Here is a 16,250-nt window from a genome sequence, read left to right on the forward strand (position 1 = left end):
TGGAGAGGATGAAAAATAAACTCATAGCGCTTTTTGTAACGCAAGTATAAGATGACCTGCAACAGCACTGACAAAACGATAAATCAATTATGGGCCTTGTGAAGGTTGCATCAGTGGCAACACTATCAATTCCTTTTTCCCACCGAAGCTGCTCTGACCACGACCAGTGCCAGCCCTCACCCCCGAGAACAATCCTATAATCATACAGAAATAGAGTAGTCAGGGAGTCTTTGTGCACAGTTCTAAGTGCAAAGGATTTTCTTTACTTTCCTTATCGCCTTATCTTTGTTTTTTCTAGGCTTCTTGATAACAGCGGTCACAAGTTACATATTACTGTAACACACAATCAATGTTTTAACCTCTGGGGGAAAAAGAAAGCTGAATAGTGACAAATAAAGACAGGTATAGCCCAGATAAAGATCAACAATTTATTACTGGCTGTAAATCACACCAGGTTTGAGGTTAGACTCTGCCCAATTAGCAGTGCTCCTAGTGACAAACTGGGATTTGATTTCTCTTTGAAAGTTGCTGCATGCTCTCCTCACCACTTCCCTCATTTCCACAGCCTCTAGGTCCTTCCTAGTTCCTGCACTCCCTGCTTCATGGCAGGTGTTGATCTCCAGATTTCCCTTCTGGCAGCTTCTTTCTTACATGCTACAGCACTTTTTCCCAGCTCTCAGACCCAGCAGTGGGAGTTAGAGACCCAAGTACCAAACATGATTACTGTGTGCTTTAGCAGCCAACTAGCATCTGTGGGCTGCACTCTTCCTAAGACCAAGGGTACAGGTTTGCCATCAGCTATACTTCCTGCTCTTACACAATGGTTTTATCCCTCTCAGGAGCTGTTGTTCTATTTTATTTTATTTATAGCTGTTGCTTTAATTTCAAGAGCAGACTGGATTTCCTGGTCTTCACTGGAAAAAGGGCGGTCCGGCCACAACTAAAACCTACGTGCACCTCTCTATCCCATCAACTCCAGTGGAGCGCAGCACCCACGCACCCTATCAGGCATGCAGGCAAGCAAATTCAGCTTGTTCATACACCCCTTCCTCAATCACTTCCCGCATGCACAAGAGCCAGTTTCCAAAAGCAAACGTTTCAGATGCCTGAATTTTGACACGTAAAAGGCATCTTTCTAAGGGTATGTCTGAAGAACATCCACACTCTGAAAATCACTTCAGAGCGTCCTATATTAGGCACCTGATTTTACGTGCCCTGGCATTCACTGCCCTTTTCGGAGAGCTTGGCTGCGCTCAGTGAGACAGTGCAATGTACAGCCATGCTGCAGAGGCTGCACTGTAGAGCAGCCTTAACCACATGCATTTTCTGGCGCAGACTGGCCTTCTGCGCTAGCTTTTGGCCACATGTGAGATTTCACCACTTCTGTATTAAGCGTGTATTTAAATAGGTTTAAAAATACAAGCCTATTACTGCTCTGCTAGTGTACTTCCTACTCCTGCCTAGCATTTCCTCCTTCTCTTTCTGGAGGGCATATATAGTAACACTAATTCACATAAAATGCCCTTTTTTTTTGCTTTTTGTTTTTTTTTTTTCCTTTTCTTTTTGTTTGTAGGGATAGTTTCAATTCACTGTTTGGACTCCAACTGACTCTCAGACTAACAAGCAGGAGGAAAAGCAGAAAACCTTCAAGGCTCATTTAGTCTGATTACACAGCACTTCGGGCAACCAACACGCTTAGCAGGTCCCTAGCATTTCATGTGCTCCAACCACTTTCCAGATGTTCTCCTTATTCTCCGCACAGCAACACTATCTCAGCAGATGCAGGTTAATACTACTGCCTCCACCCTGCAGATGGAAAAAAGCCTGACAGAGAGTGCAAGCACCTTTTTCCATGTTATACAGCGCATCATGCCACAGCTGGGACTAAGCCCAAGTGCCCCAAGACCTAGCTGCTGCCTGTAGCCCCATGCATACAGCTGATGCAAAGATTTTAGGGTTTACATGAGGCTCTCATGAGAAACAAAGTGGTTTGCAGCGGTGGTGCTGCAAACACCGATTTTCTCTTCCTGCTCTCTTCAGCAGAAAAGATTTATAAGCAAAGATATTCACAGTAACAAAAGCAAGTTCCTGCCCTTCGCACGTAAGGCAACAAAATCAACCGTGCAGACAATAACAGCAAAGATCTAATCTGGAGGCCGTGTACGTGCACACGCAGCAATGAGGGGGGGCTCTGTCTACTTTCAGTGCTATAAAGAAGTTCAGGTTCTTCCTGCAGATTTTTATTTTTTAAGTGGATTTTACACATAGCCGGACTGACAGCCTGGATGGCTCAGGTTCCCCAGTAAGTACAAAACAGAGAGCAAGGGCAGGACCAGCCCTGGGCCACATGTGCAAACCTAGCGCCCACACGCAAGTGGGGCACGATGCTGGATGCGCAGGGCCCTGTCCCCTGGAAGAGGCCGTTTCAAACGTGACCTAACCTGCTATTAGCTAATAGAGGTCTCAGCTCTTAACAGCTTAAGAGCTCTCACCACTTAATCACTTCTGAAACTTGCCGTAAGAAATGGCATGCGCTTCCGAGTGGTGCCTCTGGTTCAAATGACCCTTTCACACTTGCAGGGCAAGGGGGATTACAGCCTGGCTCACCCTGGCGACTCCTCCATGATTCATGGAGTGGTGGCGCAGGCAGCAGCTTGCTCGTCCTGAGCCACGGCCCAGCTGCCGGGCTCGCAGAGTCACCACCATGGGCTGCTTCTTTCAGAGAAAATAAAAAGTCCTGTAAGCTGCAGAGTCCCCTCAGCACTTCTGAAGCAGAGCTTTACGAGTCTCCGGTCCCCTCCAAACGCCAGGTCAGGTCATTATATTCTAGCTACTCGTTTGCCCTCTAGTTTCAACATTTACGTCCTTTTCCACTCACACCGTACATGTCTATCTGCTTCTCCATACAGCTGAAAGTGGCTAGCTTGCAAGAGACTTGCCTCAAAAGAACTTCTGTGAAGGTTCATTCACCTGTAAAGCAATAGTTGTTTGAAATTATATCACAGCTGGTATCATTGTCCCCAGTTATGTAGTATTATATACATTACAATATAACATACTTTTTCAATATTCATTTCTAGATTTAGGAGGCGAGAAGAGACACCCCCTGGTGCGTTCGAAAGAGAGTCCAATTCCACCTCAGAGACGCATGCGACGGGCACACAAACACTTGGGAATTTGAATACAATTCTTATTAAGAGAGAGATAAAGCTCTCTAACAAAAGTATCCCTGCATTTCAGAAGACAGCGCTGGCTTTTCTGCATCTCTGCTGAACTGTCTCCTAGAAACTCATATGAGAATTAAATCCTAGCTGTGAAATTAAGTAATTAATGTAAGAGTCAAAAAAAACAAACCAACCACTAGAAAGGAGATAAATCTCTTATTAAGTTCTAGACGTTCATAGGGTGATATCTTTAGGCTTCTATTTCCTACAAGAATCGTATCCTACCGCCTCCGTTATGTTGCGTAGAGCTCTTTAACCAGGTTTAAAATAACCCTGCTTCATGAGAGACTGCAGCCTCCTCCATATCCCTTCTCGCTTCGCACATGGAATGAGATTTCTCTGTTAATTAGCATACCGGGAACAAACCTGGGAGAGGGGAAGCGGGGATTGAGGAGATGAGGGAGATGCTGAAAGCACCTGACGCAGAACCACGGGGTGCTCTGCTGGCACCGGTGAGTCGAGCTGGCAGCATCACAGCGGGCTCTGCGCAGTCCGGTGCTGCGCGGCAGCTCGCTTACGCCCAGGGTGAGTGGGTGTCCTGCTGCAGCACAGCCGAGATGCCACAGCAGAGGAGCAGCAAGCAGGCGCGGGAAGGTGAGCCCTCGCTGACACACTTTACGTTTGCTCGCTAGGAAGCCGTGAAAGAAGATCTGGCCAAAGGTACAGCTGTCAGGAAGAGAAAGCCCTGAGATTTTAAGGCTATCGAATGAGCAAGGCACCAGGTGTACATCCTTCCCGCACTGCATCAGCCGTTCATGCCACGCTGAAGGAACCGACCACCAGCACCACCGGGGCATTTGTCACACCCCTCACACCCACGAGCCTGCTCCTCCTGCCTCTCCTGCCTAAAGAACGACTCCAAGCTTTCCAAGCATTACGGGGTCGCCAGCGTTAAAGGAACGATCTGTGGTCTCCCTCCTCTTCCCAGCGATTCCTACTGAATGGAAGCAGGAGGCTGCATCCAGACCGTCAATAACTGCCTGAAAATATGTCCAGATGTGGCGGCTGCATGAATCACTGCATTCCCGCAGCCGAGTTGTGTAACGTGATCCAAACGCAGAGCAAGGACCAGCTAACTTTGGGAGTGGACCAACTAGCTAATGACAATTATTCCTGGCAGGAGTCAAACAATCCTGAAGCAAAAATGAGTTCAAGTATGTCCAGTATGCTTAAAAAGAGCAAATCCACCAGGGCACCACTAGATCTTAAGCCTTCCTTGGACCACTTTGTTAGGCTTCCAAAACTGTTTATCATATAAACTAACCCGCACACATAAGTATAGAAGGTTTCACCAATAAGTTTTGTACGCCTCTGGTTAACCGGTTGAATACAATTACATAATAGAAAAATGTAAGAAAGTCCTCAAAAGAAAAACTGACCTCACGATGTAGAGAATATGATTTTATACCTTTTTTCCTTCTTACTTCATTACTTACTCATAAACCAATTTGTTTATTTACTGTATCTATAAACATTGAGAAAAACTTGTCAAATCACTATTACACTTAACACTTGCTAGTCATTAGTGCAGGTTAAAATTCTTCTCACGGTTTATAGCTTAGTATTCAAGCGGAGATAATTTCTTCCAGAGAAACTCAGAAGACAGAATTTAGAAATTTTAAAGATATTAAATAACCAAATGCTCCTACCCACCATAGAAAGATAAAATGCTAATTAACAAAAGCAAAAAACAAAAGATCAGTATCATGGAACAGGCAGAATACATACGGAGAAAGGAAAGAGTTCCCAGAGCTCCCTGTGACGCTGGGGAGAAACGTCCTTGAATAAGATGAGAAGGCCTCTGAATAAAATATCAGGTTTTGCTTCATAGTTGCTGATAAAATCCAAAATAAGGCTGTAGAAACATTAGCTTGCACTGAAGCCTGCTTACTCACTACAGAGCGTCAAACACACCTTCATCCCACACAGAAAACGCAGATGCTGCCTCCTAATGAACTGTTTGTTGCAAGGGGGGGAATACCGTTATACAACAATCATTTCTTGATGCAGAGACGTAACTGGGTTTTGACTCAGAGAAATACGGGAGCACATAGCTGCTGAGGGTTTCAGCGATAACAACCATCCAAAAATAATTTGGCTGTTCAGAGAAAAAAAAAAAAAAAGAAGAAGAACAGGCAACCACCTGAAGCATATGTCCCCTTGAACGAGAAATTTCCACCTATGGATTTGTATTATTCTATAAATGCAGACCTCCTAATCCATACTAACCACAAATCACTGCCAGTCACTGAATCAAAGCTGATGGTAAAACTGGAGTAGGTTAGTATCTGTTCAGCCTGCGAAATGATGCTCTGATTTTAGCAGCCTTCATGCCCTGAATACACACTGCATCAGTGGCTGGGAACATATTTGCATTCACATGCCAAAAAAGTATGGATCTTGTAAAACATATTTAGGAACTGGCGAGATGTGATACACATACTGACTAATTCTGTAGCTTTTCAGAGAAAATTGTTTTTCAGAGGAGTGCTATTCTTACCTCCTGAATAGTTCAACAGCATTCTCCTTGCAAGTAAAATTACTTGTTACATCTTACAGTTTTTCAAAGACTAGCACTCAGATCATTCAAAGACCTTTTACATATTCAAATTTCACTGCAACTCAGTAGAAGCTGGCTACCTAGTTCTCTTAAAAACGTCTGCTCCCCATCTGACCAGGAAAAAAAAGAAATTGTTCCATTTACCATTTTGTGGATCCATGTTGCACTCTCTGCAAACAGCAGCTTCCTCCGTTCCCACACACCAGTACATTCTGGGTTGTAGTCGTGAAGGTTCAACAAGCAAACTTTTCTGCAGCACTTCAAATTGAATAGTGTTGTCAAAGCTGAACGACCTCTGTCAAGTAAGTGCAGGAACAGGGCCGCTGCTAGTAAACACCATCCTGAAGAAACACCATGTCCCTGTGTAAAAACACACAACAAAACAAATCAGTCCTCCTAGAAATTGCAAGAGGCTTATTCCTCTGCACTTACAAACACAGTTGTCTAGATATCACTTTGGAGAAACGCACCCCTCATCTTATGCAAATATAAACACAATTAGTTATACAATAGCTTTGTTAAGAGCATAATGTGAATTAACAGAGGAGTCTAACAACGTCTCCACTATAGAAAAGATAATGTTCCCAATTTTTCTCAGCCAAAGCTGCTCAGTATTTGTTCTGAGGGGGTGGGCAGGGGTCACAGCTGCAGTTTCAGATTCTCCACAAGCTAGTGTAAATTCAGAGCACTGAAATGATGCAATGCAGCTGGAAAAATCCTAACTGCAACCTCAAAATCTTTCCCGTTCACAAAGACGACTGTGACTCTTGTAAGACTCTACTGTGAGAAACTGAAAAATACTGATGTGGTTACTGATGTGGAGACAATCCTCTACAGAAAGAAAAAAGAGCTAAGAGGAACACACAAGCTTCTTTCCCCTTTGCCCAGTCATTTCAGAGAACTCTAATACCATGAAAACAGCAAGCTGCTTCAAACGTGGGCATGGAGGCAAGTCAGACCCTTAAGTACTCTTAAAGGTTGCCTTCTCTTAAATTGCCTTGCATAAGAAGCAGCAGAAGACCGAAGAGCTCAATCCGCCGCGGCATTTCCAACCTCTTCCCTCTTTAGAGCTGCACACCTGTGATTTTCTTTCCCTTAACGCATCTTCCACAGAGGTTAAGGCTAGGGGTGGATTTCCGGTGTGTGCCCAACTGGCATCACTGTTCCTTCATCTTCTCCTTTCAGTTTCAGTCTGTAAAGGCCTCTCCAACATGACACGATGCCCCTCACCTCTGGTTCTAATTAGACTTTCTCGTGTCTGGTGTTGTGATGCTGCAGTGTTGAGCAGAGGCTCTAATTCAGCCAAGCGCACGTACCCAGGTTGGCCAGCAAGACCAAGTATACCGTGAACCCTGCCTGAACAGAGCTGCTCTCTTGGGCTGGGATCAAAGAGCAAGGAGAATATAAAAATACACCCATCCATCACCACTCTCCAGGCAGCCTCCTGCTCTCCCCCCATTAAATAGGGTTTTAACAACGAGCTGACAACGTTACCAAATCACCCAACCCTCTATCAGTAGTTTCTAGGCGAACATCTGCGCTTTGGGTGCAGGTATGGTAAAATTCAGTTTCTGATGACCCTTGCGTTGTGGTGGCCAGCAGCGAGAACCAAACCGCCCCACGCACGCCCCTGCCTCCTGCATGTGGAGGAAGCCACCGGCTGCAGTTTGTGGTTCTTTCGTGCTTTTCAAAGGCAGGAAAAAAAGGTGAGTGCTTTTCAAAGGTGGGTGCTGCAAATAACACAGGTTGAGCTGCCCGGATCAGACTCCACACAAGCCTTTCGCACGCACCCCACAGCCAAACGCCTCCTCCTCGGTGGGCCGGATGGCCGCAGCTCCCGCTGCACGCCAGCAACAGAGCATCCCTCTCTCTGTCCCCGTCACGGAAAATGGCGGCAGTGGCTCATCTCTCAGGACAGCCCTGGCGTGATGGACAGCGTGGAGGTGCCACGGAGGTCTCACGGGAGGCTGTAACCCTTTCGAGCACAGATAAGACTGCTACTGTGCTGTTTGTGCCGCCCAAAAGCTGCCCCGGCCGTTTATCCTGACAACGGAGGGGACATGATGTTTCCAGCGCTGGCAGCTGCCCTCTCTGCACCCTCACTGTAAATGCGCTGAGCAAGTACCGTAAAAAAGAATATGTCCCCATGCAAAGGCCAACAGAATAGCTCTTTTGGCAGATGCTGGGTTTTGCGTGGCCTTCCCTCGCGGTACAGCTAGGGCACGCTGTGCACACCTGCAGCGATCGTGGGAGAAATACCGGACTGGGGTCAGTATGCACCACGGAGGTTTGAAAACACTCCCAATTTCAGGATTTCTACCCAGCTTCATACGTAGTGAAAGCAAAAAACTTTCAGGAAAGATAATGGGAGTGACGTTGGTAACGGGTACAAACTGAACCACAGGCAGCTCCGTCTGAACATGAGGAAAAACTTCTTCACTGTGAGGGTGACTGAGCACTGGAACAGGTTGCCCAGAGACAACCTGTCCCGAGTTGGACTAGATGATCTCCAGAGGTCCCTTCCAACCCCAACCGTGCTGTGAATCTGTGATAACCAGTCCCCTTTCACTGTGACTAGCACACCAAACGCCTGAACCATAAAGGTATTATTGCCACAAAGCACCCCTGCAAGGAGTACTGCCTGTGCATCTCTGTATTTCACTACCTTTGTTTAGATAATAAAAACCATCCCTGAAGTGCTTTTACCCAAAGTTACCAACAATATGAGCTCAGCTGTAACACCTGCAAAAAACATTTAAATTTGATTTAGGGACGGAGAACTCCTGAAAAAACAGCGTACTACTTGGGATCCTACAGGCTGGGCAGCCCATTTGGAAGGAGCGGGACGGAGAAGGAATACATCCCAACGCTGATTTACATCCCATTTCACACAGCCCCAATTTCTCTCCTGAGGCGCTATTATTGCTGGCTTTTAGCTAACGTCTAGAGAAGTTAATGTCTGCTTTTCTAAGGAAGATATTTTCCACGGGTAGCATCGTTCATTGTGGAGCACTTCCCAGAGCTCAGTTAAGGCTCCTGTTACTCCTTGGCTCGTCACCCCCAGCTGCAGATCGTCCGGGTGAGGAGGGCTGGCAGCCCAGGCCCCGGTGGGACGCGTGCACACCCTGGGCGGCTCTGCAGGTAAGGTGGTCCCGAATGCAAACAGAAAAAGGACAGCTGGACCCAAGCTGCTCTCCGAGCGTCCCCGCCGCGCGCTCCCCAGCATATCCGACCGTGTCTGTACCATCTCGAGATCCTCCTCTCAGCTCCTCCAGCCAAGCCAGGCTTGCTGCACGCGCATCGAAGCGCGGTCAGGCACCCAGACACGCCACAGCTTACCCGAGGTCACCTCCCAATCGGGGGAAACCCTCCAGAAACAAGTCCTTTACTCAAACCACCTACTCTTTCTCGAGAGGTCCACTTAGCCTTAGGAGCTGCGTTAAGACGCGCGGGGCAACGCCGCGCGCCGGAGCAGGCGGCCGAGGCCGTCGCCGACGGCCCGCGGGCTCGTTCCTGCGCCGTCGAGAGAGAGGCGCGGGGCCGAAGCCGCGCCTGGAGGCTGAAGCGCTCCGTTTGACGGCGGCGTAACCCACCGCCTCGCGCGGGGACCTCCCTGCTAGGGGCAGCTAGGCGAACCTCCGAGCCGCGCCGCGGCCTTCGGCAGCTCCGCGCGGAAGAAGAACCGCCGCTCCCTCCTCCACAGGGCGGACGGCGAAGGAGGCATACAGCATCCTTGCCCTCGGGAGGGCGGGAAACGGCTGCAGAAAGCTCCCAAACCGGACCCGGCCTGCCAAGCTCCCTTCCCGCTCGTCCTCCGGCGTGAGGCCCCCGCGCCCGTCTGGCGACGAGGCGAAAGAAAACCCCAACGCGGGGTTTTCTCGCTGCCGAGCACCTGGCGAAGGGCGTGAGGGAGCCGGGGCGGCCTCGAGCTGCGGAGGAGGAGGAGGAGGGAGGGCGCGGAGCCGGGTGGCTCGGCGGGCAGCGGCGGCAGGAAGGCGGCAACGGGCTGCGCGTTACACGCCGCCGCCGCCACCGCCGCTCGGCGCCCGGACATAAAAGGAAGTTTTTCCTTACGGCTCCTCGCAAGTATTTCCTTTCCCCCCATCGCCGGCTCCCAAGCACGCCCGCTTCCCCCCAAGTTCCGTCTAAACTCTTTGCTTTTTTTCCTTTTTTTTAAACCCTTTTGGTGCCCCCCCCCCCGCCCTTCGCAGCCCGCCCGGCGCACCCCGCGCCCCCTCAGCGCAGCCCCGGCGCGGGGCAGGTGCCGCCCGCGCTACCTCCTGCCTGCGGGGTCCCTGCGCCGCCGTCACCGCCTCCTCCTCCTCCTCCTCCTCCGGCGCCGGCCGCCCGCCTCGTCGCTCTGCGGCGCGGGAGGCGGAGGGAGGAAGGAAAAGGGAGCGGGGGCAGAAGCGCGGCGGCGCCTCCTCCGCCACCGGGCCCGCCGGCGCGGGGTCAGGGCCCGCCCGCGGGCCCCACCACGGCCGCCGCCGCCGTCCCAGAGGCCTCCGCGCGGGCCCTGGCCGGGCTGCGGGGCTCCATCTTGTGCCGGCCCCGGCGGCGGCGGCGCGGTCGGCCGCTGCCTGCGGCTCCTCGGCGCGACGGGACGCGCTCACCCCGTCAGCGAGCTGCCCTCTTCGGGCGGCTGCTACGCGGGCTCACGCCATTGGGGTTCGGTTTTGTTGTGTTTTGTGTTGTTCCCCTCCTCCCCCCCCCCCGGAAAGGTCTGTCTGGAGTTGTCGGGGTCGGAAGCAGGACCGCGTCTCTCAGCCCCAGCAGGTCCCTCGGGTGGCGTCGCCGTCACCGCAGCCCCCCGTGTCGCGTCCCGCATGTTTCTCGGAGCTCTTGGCGCTGCCTTCGGCCCTCGCGCGGATCCCTTCTCTGGGTCTGCTTCTCCGCTGAGGCCCGGCCCTAGCGCCAGCGGAGTTAATCGCAGATTGTGTCTTTGCAAGCTGCTCCTCTCCCGGCTGGGGGAAGAAGCCTACCGCTTTTTGGAAAAACAAAGCAAGGTTGCCCCCTCTCTTCTGCAGGCGTTACGCTCTCGCTGCGCTCCCCATCGCATAGCCCTTCATCTCCTGCTACCAGGAAACTCTCCCAAGCCTGATGGGGCTTTTTCTTCCCCACCCACTGGACCAGCTACGAGAACACCGTTTTTGCGTGCCCTTTATTTTACTGTTCGTGACGACTCCTTACATTACCTACACAGCTTTTTTCTTCCTTGGCCCCACAGAAGAAAGGGATCTCCGATGATCGCTTGAGGATGGGAGTAGCCATATCCATCCTCTGACTAGTCTTGAGGTTTGTCCTAGGGTGTTCTCGTGCTGTGATTGTGGAGATAGACAGAGAGGATGGGTCCTCGTCGATGCTTTCACTTGGGTTCGAGTGCCCGTGAACCCCGCTTCTAGCTGCAGCCCTAGCAGTGTTACCCATCTGGCGCCCTTCTGTCCGGGCTGCTGTCTTTTACGCCTCACAGCCTGGCTCTTATCCAGACCTTTCTTGCAGCCTTTTCCACCCAATTGTTTGAAAAACCACTAACATCACTTAGTTTTGCCTTTATTTTGATAAACACTGTCATTTCCCCGAACGAGAATTTCTCCAGACAGTCAGGCTAAAAAAACTTGGTTTTTTTTTTTCCTTTCTAAATTTCATCCCAGGCTCCCTGGCTTATGCCTCCATCGATTATGTCACTCACAATCATTTCTTTGCATCTCCAGCCTTCACCTTTTCCATGTTTAGTGTCACAGCTTCTGAGCGATGCCGTTTGCAAGTGCAGGAAAAACTCAAGGGGGTTGGCTTGGCCTAGGTAGGGAGCTGACAGCGGTTGGTATTTTTCTCACACGCGTGTTACCAGATGCGAGCAGTGAATGCCGGACGAAAGGCAACGATATCAGTGCGTTCTCGCTTGCCGTCCGCGTGGCAGATGAGGGAAATTGGATAGGAACGGGACAGGGTGGAGCAGAGTCATGAGAGTGAGGGATGCGTCTCACAGGGTTTAGCAAGCCGGACCGAGGCAAGGAGCCTCATCTGGCAGGGTGGTCCCCAGCCCCTTGCCTTTCAGGCTCACCCCAAGAATGGGAGAAGGATCCCTCCTACTTCAAACTGGCAGAAGCTGTGCTTGCCCCTGCCAGCTGCAACCCTGCTCCCTCACCTCCCCCACCCCGTTTACTGGAAATGGCACAACTTAACAAAAGCAACTGCTTAGATAATAAGCTAACAAACACACGCTCTAGCTTTTGTTTGTAGAGCACTGACCACACTTCAGCCCTTTACTTCCCTTGCCTTTTTTAAAATAGGCTATTCTTCACAAAATGCAGAAGTGAATTCAAGTTCAGATTCCTTCTCAGTCCCCCAGTGAGATACTGAATCCCCACATCCACAGATGCACAAACACACTCTGCATTCAGTCCTGCGATGTGCGGAAGGTATCTTGAAGTTACATCGCCCCTTGTGAGCCCAGGGCACGTTCCTGTTTGGGGAATCCCGCTGGCTCACTGACTCGAGGGGAACAGACAGAGCGCTGTTCTGAGAAGAGCCCCCTGCAACTAGAGCAATACAGGGCCATTTTGTTTCAGAAGCATGAAACCTTAACCCTTTCCAGTGTTTGCTTTTAGTGTCGCAATGGGCCAAATTCAGAGATGAAATGAAAAACAGACAGGAGGACTGAGTCGAGTGGAAGGGGGGGGCGCTGATGGAAGGGGTCTTAACACTTGCGTTAGAGGGGCCAGAATTTTCTTAAGGCACTAATCAGCGTACATAAAAAAGGATTACAGTTACTTCTCTGTTAAAACGAGTAAAGTCAGTAGAAGTGTGTCCCTTTCAGTCATCCTTCCTAGGCAATACCAGAATACAGTATTTAGAAACTATACCACAAAGTTAAACATTTATTAGGAACAAGAGAACTATTACAAAAAGATACCCATATTCTAAATATATACATGAGGTTTAAACATAGCATTTCCATGTACCTTTAACTATAAAAATACATTAGATTAACTGTATCCTAATTTATAAATATAGTTCTTTTCTTTAAAAAGTAGTATTTCATATGAAAGCCTTACTGTGCAATGAAAGAATATATACCCTCTAAGGGGTTACTTTAAAGTTAGTGTCTAGTGTTATATAACTTAGATAATTCAGTGTGTAGAGTCAAACCCTGATTTATACAATAAGAGATACATTGACTTTTTTTTTAAACTTGATAGGGGAAAAAAAGAGGTGAAATATACATTATACATATAAAGGCAGACTACTAGGATTTTAAGAGTACCAGATGATTTCCATTTCAACCACTGTTTATCAAAAATGAATATAGAAGCTACATCAAAATAACCAGCCTTTTACTATTTGCCTCGCCTCCCTGTTGTCTGACTGCAGCCCTAGAAAACCATCAACTTGGCAAAAGTAAAATGTTTGTCTGAGAAGATGTTTGCACTCTAAGTGTATTACAAAAATAGAAGCTTATTTACAGTTTTCCCATTTGGCCTTTCATGGGGTAGGCAGGACATTTTCTTCACCAGATGGGGAGACTTACCTGTGGAAGCCCTGTCTCACATATCCACCGGAAGACAGGCACTCAGCTGTACACAATTGTTGGAGGTATGTCATTTGAGAAATTAAGCAGTGTTGAAGTGCAGTTTCAATGTTCACTAACTAATAAGGAAGTTTAGGCCCATGCAAACATTCTCCTTACTCATCACCACCCACCTTCCTTCCCCCTCCAAAAAAGGTCCACACATGCAACAGCACTTGTACTGACTGGGTACATCTCTGATCAGAGGAAATTACTGGTTAAATCCCTGCTTGCTTCAGGGACTACAGACTAGACCTGCATTTCTGCTTCAAGCCCTGACACCCGGAAAACTCCCAGCAATGATCTTTACCAGTGCTCCATAGCGATCTGTAGATAATTCACTAAGGAACATGCATCAGTTTGCTCTTAGAGGACGAACCCAAAGGGATCAGCCAAAGTTCCCACTCAGCTGACCCCACTACCTACCACGTACTTACAGCCCGCATCGACATGGAGCTTCCTGTAGGTTTGCCAGTGGTTCTTCAGTACAGTATCAGGGGTGAGGGAAGTAGCAAACCCAGGAACTGAAGACAGCATATGGCTTTTCCTTAAGCCCACAGTAAGTAACATCTGCAAAGAAGTTAACTGCAGGATATACTAAGGTATGAACTTAGTGTGACAGCCGCTCCATGGATGCTATTTGTGTGCATGCTTATACAACTGTAAACGAGGGAATGCAAGGTAGTTTATTCCTCAGTGAAGGACCAGTTACTCCGTTTGCCACAAGATGATAGGACTCACAGGGACAATTGCTGCAGAGCTGCTGACACATTTAAGTCTGGCCACATCTTATTCCACGGTAACTGGTTTGTACACCCACCTCTTTAGCATTCAGTATATGCTTAGGAGCACCTGCCTTTTCATACTGTGCTTCCAGAAATCTACTTTAAGCTACACTCGTAAGGGAGAAAGAAGCAGTGAGGATAACTTGTAAGTTTTACTCACATAATTAGCTCTGGCTCAAAAATGAGATGTCCACACAGTCTGAAAGTGACAGAGCAAGACACAGCAAGACAGCTTTTTGCAGCACTTTTGCTCCCTGCCCTCAGATCAGTAGGACGGGCTTGGGTCTGTGTGCCGTGGATGTTTTCCATGGGGTATCTACCATGCTACATGCTTAGCATTCAACTCTGTGTCATCACGGTAAGTACAGTGCAAAATCCTCTTGCAGAAAGTGCTATAGCGAAGCTTTGAGATACCGTTGTGACTCATTTGGAGCCAGAGGGGCTAGCAAGTCAGTAACTTGCATGTGCAGCACGTGTATGCATGTACAGCAAAACATCTAGTTCATAGGACACTTTAAAGTCTAGCTACATTGGGTGAAATACTGGCCCCAAAGGATTCATCTAAGAAACTTCCATAAACCTCATTCAGGGCTAGAATATCACCAATATGGGGGATGCAAGTATCTTTAGAGAGACCAAGATAGCTCTTTCAAACAGAATTGCTTTACAGTTCCTTTCGTGAAAGCTTACACTCCCATCTAAAACTCTGATTGCAGTCTTCACACAAACTCTTATCAACTTCAGTTATATTAGCCCTACGCTCAAGTCCATTTATGCCAAGTGAAACCCATACGCCTCTGAAGGTGTTTAACAATCCATGCTAACGGTACCAGAAGTCACTCTAACTTGCCATTGACGTCCAAGTCCTTCAGGGGCACGTTTTGAAAAGCAGATGTCCTGAAAACACTGACCAGTATTTTAATCACAGGTAGCAGACTATGCAGCCAGGGACTTGCGTAGTACAAGCGTGTGCTGTGCTGCCAGTAGGGTCAGTTAAATCAGTTTTTGAAGAGCTAGTTGACAGAATGGCGTCCAGTAGATTCAGTGTTTCTAGAGGAATAAAGTAAGGTGTTTCTCCAAACAAGTGCTGTTTCGATTTTCCTTCCTACCCCTCCCCTCCCCCTTGCTCTGAACACGTCCCCCATGTGTCACATTCAGAGTGTCAGCATTTTTAGGCCTTCTGCTTTCATGGACTCTTCTGGGAGAGTTTAATGGTGACTGTTTTCACTTCAGTATATTCTGCCAAAGCATATTCACCACTGCAAAAGAAGGGGGAGAAGGGAAAGGGACAAACAGTTGTAGCTTGTTAATATATACTTCCTCAAGATAAGAGGTTTCTACACAAGTGCAACTTAGTCGCAGACCAACAGCTGCTGTAAACAATATCAGGCCATTTAAAACCAGATCTGAACTAATGTACGCCAGCTGTCAGTCTGGCCCACCATGTCTAATTATCACTGTGTACATGCACATACATACATACACTAATACACCCTGCCTGCCATAAAAGAAACAATGAATGCTTCAGGTTGCAGTAAACCACAAGTTGACACTTCAGGGCTCCCAGCCTAATGAAAGTGAGTACTGTTGTGAGATCCTATAGAAGAAGCATCCATATGAATATAGTTATCGGTGATTAAACAGTAATTATAGTTACACTCCTTCATAGGAAGTAAGCTTCTGTCTACAAGATACCACATATCGGGAGGGCACAGTGGACTCTTACTATTCAGCCTAGAAAACTGCATTGCTCCAAAAATGCAAAGTGATGTCAGACCAAACCACCGTATACGTCTTAGCTGGTGGGAATTGGCTCCGTTCCCATGCCTTGCCCAAGGGATAAACCCCTGACATCCTTTAATTAGCCAGGCAATCAGGCAAAGTGAAGCATAAGGTCTCACTCAATAAGTATATCCCTTTTGAGGATTCATTCATTTGCTGGGCTTAGCATGTGAGGCATCTGAATGTCTCAAAGCAGCCCACAGATAACATCAGAACAGCTCCTGGGAACTGCTCCCGGAAATAAATCTGCTTGTGAAAGAATAGGTGCGTTAGATTCCTCTGAAGAGTCTTCCAAATGGTGTAATAAAACCTGCCTCTCTCCTGTACAAGAA

The 16,250-nt window shown here is 48.4% G+C and overlaps 2 protein-coding genes across 2 annotated transcripts in view; both read right to left on the reverse strand.

Moving 5' to 3' along the window:
- The window catches only part of LRRK1 (leucine rich repeat kinase 1), an 83,414-nt gene extending 73,163 nt beyond the window's left edge, over positions 1 to 10,251 (reverse strand). The window contains exons 1-2 of the mRNA XM_068959062.1: positions 10,062 to 10,251; positions 5,929 to 6,144 (exon numbers count right to left, since the gene is read on the reverse strand). Of these exons, the coding sequence (XP_068815163.1) occupies positions 5,929 to 5,995 (67 nt within the window). The 5' untranslated portion in view covers positions 5,996 to 6,144; positions 10,062 to 10,251. The remainder of the gene's footprint in view (positions 1 to 5,928; positions 6,145 to 10,061) is intronic.
- Positions 10,252 to 12,633: 2,382 nt separating this feature from the next.
- Positions 12,634 to 16,250, reverse strand: part of ALDH1A3 (aldehyde dehydrogenase 1 family member A3) — a 39,289-nt gene continuing 35,672 nt past the window's right edge. The window contains exon 13 of the mRNA XM_068959064.1: positions 12,634 to 15,395. Within this exon, the coding sequence (XP_068815165.1) occupies positions 15,323 to 15,395 (73 nt within the window). The 3' untranslated portion in view covers positions 12,634 to 15,322. The remainder of the gene's footprint in view (positions 15,396 to 16,250) is intronic.

This window comes from Struthio camelus, chromosome 12 (genome assembly GCF_040807025.1).
Source record: "Struthio camelus isolate bStrCam1 chromosome 12, bStrCam1.hap1, whole genome shotgun sequence".
NCBI lineage: Eukaryota > Metazoa > Chordata > Aves > Struthioniformes > Struthionidae > Struthio > Struthio camelus.